The following is an 8,484-nucleotide window of genomic DNA, read 5'->3' on the forward strand; positions in this document are numbered from 1 at the left end:
GGGTGGCACATGCATCTAGAGTTTGTTTGCTGGAGTGAGAAACCCTGGTGTGCCCATTCCCTCTCTCCATCTGCCTTTTCTTCCCCTTCCTTTTCTCTCAAATAGATAAATTATATATATATATATATATATATATATATTTATATTTTAAAGTTAAACTGTGAGCTCCTCCAAGACAGGGACCTTATTTTTTATTCATTGCTTTGACTGCAATACACGGCAGGTGCCAATCACTACAAGTGAAGGGTACAGAGTAGGGATTCCAGCAGTTTTTACACCAAAAGCTGAAATAAACATTTTTTTTAAAAAAATCTTATTTATTTATTTGAGAGTGACAGACAGAAAGAGAGAGAGAGAGAGGGAGGGAGGGAGAGAATGGGAGCATTAGGGCCTCCAGCTACCGCAAACAAACTCCAGATGTGTGTGCCCCCTTGTGTATCTGGCTAACGTGGGTCCTGGGGAATCGAGCCTCGAACTGGGGTCCTTAGGCTTCACAGGCAAGTGCTTAACTGCTAAGCCATCTCTCCAACCCCCCCTTTTGTAAAATTATTTGTTTTTCCAGGTAGGGTCTCACTCTAGCCCAGGCTGATCTAGAATTCACTATATAGTCTCAGTGTGGCCTCGAACTCACAGTGATCCTCCTACCGTTGCCTCCCAAGTGCTGGGATTAAATGTGTGCACCACCATGCCCAACTTTCTTTCTTTTTTAAATAAATATATCTGGAAATTAACTCAGGCTCAGTCAAGTTCATTACTCATCTTTGAAGTTTCCTGAGATTAGCTTTCAATCTTACCCTAAGACATCCTAAGGGTCAGCTGACCATGCTGAGGGGTCATGAAATGTGTTGGATCTCCACTAATATCATTAAGCCACCTCTCTCAATATAGCCATTCTCTCCTCTCATTCTCCTTTGTCTTTGCTTTCAGACCACGTTTGTGGGACTAGAGAACCCTCAGACTATGACCCTTAAAGACTGTCTCCCTCTGCAGACAAGCTTTTGGAAGCAAGCACCTTGAACCACTGAGCCATTTCTCCAGCCCTGACACAAGCTTTTGGAAAATGCTATAATAAAAATGATCAATGAGTAAGTGCTCAGTAAGGGGTGTGTGGTGGTTTGAATAGAATAGATGGCCCCCAATATATTCAGTTCTTTATTTGTTAGTAGTTTGCATCTGCTGCCACCTGACTGGAGGCAATGTCCCTGGGTGGATCTTAAGGTGTGGTGGTGGGTTTCAGATTTCAATCTAAAGATATGCAAAGTGTGCCTAGCTGGAGTTCCTGAAGTGTGCTGTGGCTTCTGACCTTTTGGTTTGTGCTTCTCTGTCTGCTTGGGTCTGTGAAGGCAGGCCAGCTTCTTCTGCCGTTTATGGAACTTCCCCTGGATCTGTAAGCGTCAATAAATATCCCTTCCTCCATAACTGTACCTGTCTGGAAGTTCATCTCAGTGAACCTGAAGCTGTCTGCTACAGAACTTGGTACCAGGAGTGGGATGAGATGAACCTGACCATGTGGATGTTGATCTTTTGGAACCTTTGTTTTGGAGGTATGGGCATGGACTTGGTGCTTGCAAACGAAGATGCCTTCTGGAGTGGTAAGCCAAGTTTTATGGACTATTCTGATGAGAGTCTGAGAATGCTAGGTGCAGACGGCATTGAACTTCAAGGCTTGGCTTATGAGCTTTCTAAGGGGAAAGAAAGACTGCAGAGGACTTTGTTGGTACTGGGCTGCTGACATAAGGGCTGGCTGCATCCTGCTGCCCTGGCCCATAAAGTTTGATCAAGGTTAAATTTGTAATGGACTGATGTGCTTGGCTAAAGATATTGGACTGAGAGATTTAAGATCTTAAGCTGGAAAACCTCAAGCAAGTCAAAATTGCAGGCACTGAGACTGGTTTTAGGTTACTGAATCTGCTATTGTCAAACACATTAGCAATTTTAAAGGAAGATGGTCCAATTGCTTTACCATGGAAAGGATGCCTGAGGAAAGACTATCATAGAATTGCAAACACTTTTGAAAATAGTTGACTGGAGAAGGAACCTGCTTTTCAAGGTTATGATTTATTTTGTCTGTGAATTAAGAATATGGCTGTGCCCTGCACACCTGGTATTGGTTTCAGAGGCATGAAAAATGCGAGGAGTGGTTGTGAATTGCACACGGTCCCAGGAGCTGCTACTGAGATGCGACATGAGGTAGCCCTTATAGGCTGAAAGAGCCTTTGGAAGATGGACCGTGGTTTGCATGAAGACCTGAGGATGTTTTGCATCTACCAGGACAATGCAAGGGCTACCATAGAGTGTACTGTTGGCCTAAGATGAAAGTGTTCCCTGGCTACTCTGCCCAGCTGGAGGGTTGGAATTGGAAAATCTGGAGACTGTCAGTCTCTGGTTGTATTAGACTTGAACTGCAGAAGTTTGATGTTTGTTTGATGGTGGTTGAGTTTGCATTGTTTTAAACTCTCCTTGCTATGCCTTATACCAGTTGAAAATGTTTACTCTGTGCCTTTATATCTTTAGAATTGTTTAACTTGTTTGATTTTACAGGTCTTAATATCTTAAATTGGTCAAGACTGTGGGGACCTTTGAAATTCAACTAAGTACAATTTACAATGTGTGATGGTTATAAATCTATTGGGGGCCAGGGGCAGAATGTGGTGGTTTGAACAGAATAGATGGCCCCCAATATATTCAGTTGTTTATTTGTTTGTAGTTTGCATCTACTGCCACTTGGCTGGAGGCAGTGTCCCTAGGTCGATCTTAAGGTGTGATGGTGGGTTTCAGATTTCAATCTAAAGATATGCAAAGTGTGCCTAGCTGGAGTTCCTGAAGTGTGCTGTGGCTTTTGACCTTTTAGCTTGTGCTTCTCTGTCTGCCTCCTTGGGTCTGTGAAGGCAGGCCATCTTCTGCCATTTATGGAACTTCCCCTGGATCTGTAAGCATCAATAAATACCCCTTCCTCCATAACTGTACCTGGTCTGGAAGTTTATCTCAGCGAACCTGAAGCTGTCTGCTACAGGGTGTTGGGGGGGGCGGGGGCTACAGGATTCAAGGCCCCAGCATTCCACTTCTTAACTTCTATTTACTAGTGTGAGGAAACTTGAGAGTCAGAAGCTTCCATTCAAGTCCTAGCTAGCTACTCCAATGACTTTGTACAACCACAACCACTTGGGTTTCTTCTATAAAATGGGCTGATCTTCACAAAGTTGTCATAATTTATTATTTTTTTAAATTTTTTAATTTTTTTTGTTTTTTCGAGGTAGGGTCTCACTCTGGTCCAGGCTGACCTGGAATTAACTCTGTCATCTCAGGGTGGCCTCATGGCAATCCTCCTACCTCTGCCTCCCGAGTGCTGGGATTAAAGGCGTGCGCCACCACGCCCGGCTTAGTTGTGATAATTTATACTAAAGAATTTACTCAGCCTTCTCTTCAGTTTAAGGTTCTGGGCTAGGGATATAACTCAGTTGGTAGAATGCTTGGTTCAATTCCTAGCACTGAATAAACCTGAATGTAAGCTGGGCATGGTGGTGAACACCTTTAATCTCAGCATTTGGGAGAGAGACGGAGGATGACTGCCATGAGTTCGAGGCTACCCTGGAACTGAGACTACATAGTGAATCCCAGGTCAGCCTGGTCTAAAGCAAGACCCTACCTCAACAAAAAAAAAACAAACAAACTCCCCCCCACCAAAAAAAAAAAAAAAAAAAAACAACAACAGAAAACTGATTGATGCACGGAGCACCTTGGAAGCAGAAAGATGCAGAAACTCAAGGTGAGGGCGAGGGAGATGGCTCAGCAGTTAAAGGCACTTGCTTGTAGGCCTGCTGACCCTGGTTAAATCCTACTCAACATCCATGTAAAGCTGGACACAAAGTGGCACATATGCCCATAATCCCAATGTGCCACAGCAACGGGAAGTGTGGCCAAGAGGTTTGGAAACTCACAAACAGCAGTGATAAAACAGACTGTGTGCAAAGAAGGTGGAAGGCAAGGAGAAATGCTCGGGGGCTGTCCCCTGACCGCCACACGCACACTGTGGCAGGTGCACTCATACACACACATTCACACATTATATATGCAAATAACATACATGAGAAATTCTAGGTCATCTTCAACATGTTCCAAGTAAACCGGGACTATATGAGACCCGGTCTCAGTAAATAAATAAATAAATACATAATGTGTGGCGCACGTCTTTAATCCCAGTACTCAGGAGGCAGAGGTAGGAGGATCACTGTGAGTCTGAGGCCAGCCTGAGACTACATAGTGAACTCCAGGTCAGCCAGAGCTAGAGGGAGACCCTGCCTTGAAAAACCAGGAGTCCTAGGCATACACCAAAAGGTAAAAATTGCATCTGTCTGTGAGCTTCAAAGAAGTTCATGTGTTGCTCAGTGATAGACTTCATGAAGCTATGGCTATTTCCCTACCCTTAACATCTCTGACAGTGTTAGGCTATAATCCTAATTAGGGTTAGGTTAGGTAACAACAGCGTTTCTCAAGTTCCAACTCCAAGATTAAGACCTCAAAGTGTTTAATATTTACCTTAGCTGCTACAAGGGAATGTTAAGACAGTAAAGCAAGCTCAGAGTTGTAGAAGGGCTTTGAAGACGACACACATACAAACAAAGCATTAATTATATCAGGTAATTTCTTTGAGCTCAACTTCATAGACACCTATAATATTCGTAACCCAGGGGCAAACAACAGGAGCAATTGTTCCTTAGGAAGATGGAAACTTGTATGCTTAACCAAGCTTGTGAGTTTGTATATGCCTGCAGGATAACCCTTTAAACCTGCTGGGAGCCAGGTGGGACACCCATTTTTTGAGGATGGGGAACTAGTGTGGGGATGGCAGGGCAGAAGTGTACCACCAGTTGAAGACCAAGAGGAGAAAGTCTGAGGAGAAATACTTATTTTGTTGTTGTCGAGAAGCTTCTGCTTATTTAAAACTTTTATTATTTTTGCAGTGTCGAGGATCAAGCCCAGGGTCTCAATCTACCACAGACATATACCTGCAGCTGTACTCATTTATTTTGTAGAATTATGAATTATTAAGTTTATTGAAGGGAAATCACAAATTGTCGGGTTTAAGGGAGAAATCACAAATTATGATGTACGTATGTTTGTATGTATGTATGAATGTGTGTGTATGTATGCCTATATATATATATATATACACATATATATATTTGTTTTGTTTTGTTTTAAGAGATGGGATCAGTCTAAAGAGATGTCAGTGGTTAAAGGTGCTTGCTTGCAAAGCCTGATAGCCCGGGTTCAATTCCGCAATTACCCACATAAAGCCAGATGTACAAAGTGGTGCATACATCTGGAGTTGGTTTGCAGTGGCTAGAGGCCCTGGCATGCCCATTCTCTCTCTTCATCTTCACTTACTCACTTTCTCGGAGGCAGAGGTAGGAGGATCGCCATGAGTTCAAGGACAACCTGAGACTAAAGAGTGAATTCCAGGTCAGCCTGGGCTAGCCTATGGGGGGGGGGGGAATTGGCTAATACAAATACCACAGACTCAGTGGCTTAAATAATACAAATGTTATTTTAAAGAGATGGGCTCTTGCCATGTTCCCCAGGGTAACCCCAAACTCGTAGGGTCAAAGACTCCTCATGTCTTAGCTTCCTGATTAGCTGAGAAGACAGATACACACCTAGCTTGTTGAGTCTCACCTTACTGGGGCCAATTGGGGCCCAGATTTTTTTTTTTCCCTCTTTCTTCAAGGAAGGTTCTCACTCTAGCCCAGACTGACCTGGAACTCACAGCCATCCTCCTAGCTCTGCCTCCTGAGTGCTGGGAGTGAACGGTGTGAGACTACACTTGACTGAAACTTGCTTTTTAACTAAAGCGACATCCCATTCCCCAGGAAGTCTGCCTTAAAAGTGTCACGTTTGCCAAGGTCCACCAAGCACATTAACTCACTCTTTGTTGTATAAATCAGGTGTGTTCCTGGCACAAACCTACCATTTTCACAACCATATACCAGACATCCGAGAAAGCTGAATTTCCTCAAAAGGTTTAAAATACCTGACGTCACCAGGAAGCATTGGCCAACTCAACCATGAAATCGAAAACCTGATCAGCACTTCCTCCCTACAACCTCAAGCTTAGTGAAGTGACAGCTGATCTGATATTCCTTGCTTCAGTAAGATAAGGCATTCAGGACTCTGCTCTCAAACTATAGCACAGAACTTGACAATGAGGGGAGGGGGGGAGACAGGAGGTACAGATTTGGCTGAAGTCTGGTTAAGCAATAAAGCTTCCTGAGGGAGCCGGAATTGGATTTGGGGCCCTGCCCGAGTTAACATTTTTACAGGTTGGCTCAGATGCAGTTTGTTAGCCCGCCAGTAATAAAGCCATGTGCAAGAATTTAAAGTTTATGAGGCATGGCCTCTTAATGCCTCTACTCGGCTCCCTACAGCCAAGGGTTCAAGGAGCCTGGCCCGAGCCTGGGTGTTAATTGTTTTAGTCAATCTGCAGAGTTATTTGGGAAAAGGGGGGGGGGGAATTTCAAAGGATTCTATAGGTTCAAGGGCCCAACTCCTTTTTTGGAGAAACAAAGGAAAGCTATTCTGCCCCAGATCACTGACACCCCCACACTCAAGCTGGGGGCATTTGTCCCTAGGATCACAAGTATGTTGGTGGAAGCATTAGAAAACATGCTAGGTGGTGACATGGGTTCTTAAAAGTTTTAAAAGCCATTTTAACTATATATCCTTTCCACAGAAAAGTGAATGCAAACAATTCCCTGGGACTCTACTCAAGGATCCCAGATTACACCCGTTTTAAGAGTTTGGGTTTAATCCTCAGAACCGCCATTGTGTTCTCTATTTGGAGGGAAAGCGTCCGGGGCCCCCCCCTATATCTGGCAGCTGGGTCTCATGACACATCGGTTCTCCGCACCAAAGTGACCCTCCACGCTCAAGTTTTTGAACTTGGTTGGGGGGAAAAGGGTAACTGGAAGATCTAAAAAGTACTTTGATCTCTCGTTCGCTGTCTCCACAGCCCAAGGCTTGCCGGCTTGGGACACCGACTCTCGAGCGTTCCCTCCCCGCCCGCGCCCCCCCAAGCCCTACATCAACTTCTCCAGTAAAGTAGCATCCTAGTCCCAAGAAGCTGGGGGCCTGTGTGATGGCCCCAGTCCAGGTGTGCCAGGCCATGCACAGGCAGGCTGCAGGGGCGCAAGCCCTCCGGGAAGGGCAGGGTTAAGAGTGCATTCCAGCTGCCCGGGAAGGAGGGGGGCGAGCAGGGGAGGGAGCTCCGAGAAGAGAAACAGACCCGGTCTGTCTGTCGGAGACACAAAGCACGGTTCACAAAGGGGGCCCGAGAGGGGCGAAGGGGCCTGCCCGGGGCACGGCTCATCCCCACACCTGCGCGGGGGCTGGAGCAGGAATGTGCACGGCGCATTCCTCGGCTGGGGCCAGCGGGGGAGAAGCCCTGCACGTCGGGGCTGGGTGAGGGGCTCCGAGGCACCGAGGGGTCAAGGCAAGCGGCGGCTGCGGGACAAACAGGGCCGTCCTGGACGTTAGTGGGCGCTACGCTGCCCAGCCTTCTCCATCGGTCACACTGGTCCCTCATGCCGGCCCCCCGGGACACTTTTTGAGCCTTCTGGGGATCGGAGGAGGCTCCATGCGTTCCATGCCCTTGCTCTAGACACCTCTGGCGCGGGCCACAACGGGACAGATCACGCGTGGTCTCCTGCACGGCGTTTCCACGCAAGTTGCCTCCCGGAGGGTCTTACCTTTTCCCTGCGCCAGGCCCGCGCCTGCTGCCTCCAAGGTCACTTCAGCCTCCCTAAAGCCCGCCTGGCAGGGCTCGGAGACCACGCACGGCAGCCAGCAAACCTGTACCTGAGGACAGAAGGAGCCTGGGTCATAAGTGTGCCCCATTCTGCACATTAATCCCTGGGAGTCCTCTGCGACCACCTCGGCCCCGAGGAGCCCCATCCCCAAGCTAGCGCGCGCGGACCCCGCCCGCCCTCCAGGGAGCAGTCCCGGTAAGGGATGGGGCCAGGCACCGGAGTACCTGGAGGAGGAAGAGGAGGGACGCGAGAGGCCCACGCAGGAGCCCCATGGCTGGAGAGAGGCGAAGAGGCTGCCGCGACGGCAGGTCTCGGCTCCACTAACGCTCTCGGTGCAGCTCTCGCCGCCGAGACTCGCCGGAGCCAGCGAGCGGAGGCCAGGTGAGCGCAGGTGGCTGCTGATTGGCTTAGCGTCACGAGGTCCCGCCCCCTCGCAGGTGGGGCCGAGGCCGGCGTGCAGAGGGCACTCGCGAAGCCAGTAGCCTTGCGGTCCTCCCCTGGGTCCTCCCGGAGCCTTCCCGCGTTCTCCAAGCTTCTCCCGGCTGCTCATGGCAGGGGTTCCTAGAGGCTCACAGGTTCTGGGTTTGAAGGAGGAAAAACAAAAACACAGACAATAAGTCAAAATAACTAACTAACATCACTCTTTTGCCTCAAGGCTACAGCATAGAAAACCCTACTG

At 47.7% G+C, this 8,484-nt stretch overlaps 1 protein-coding gene across 1 annotated transcript in view; it reads right to left on the minus strand.

Moving 5' to 3' along the window:
- The window catches only part of Cdh3 (cadherin 3), a 78,530-nt gene extending 70,376 nt beyond the window's left edge, over positions 1-8,154 (minus strand). The window contains exons 1-2 of the mRNA XM_045142112.1: positions 8,030-8,154; positions 7,746-7,854 (exon numbers count right to left, since the gene is read on the minus strand). Of these exons, the coding sequence (XP_044998047.1) occupies positions 7,746-7,854; positions 8,030-8,077 (157 nt within the window). The 5' untranslated portion in view covers positions 8,078-8,154. The remainder of the gene's footprint in view (positions 1-7,745; positions 7,855-8,029) is intronic.
- Between the last annotated feature and the right edge of the window lie 330 nt (positions 8,155-8,484).

Source organism: Jaculus jaculus, chromosome 1 (assembly GCF_020740685.1).
Source record: "Jaculus jaculus isolate mJacJac1 chromosome 1, mJacJac1.mat.Y.cur, whole genome shotgun sequence".
In the NCBI taxonomy this organism is placed as follows: Eukaryota; Metazoa; Chordata; class Mammalia; order Rodentia; family Dipodidae; genus Jaculus; species Jaculus jaculus.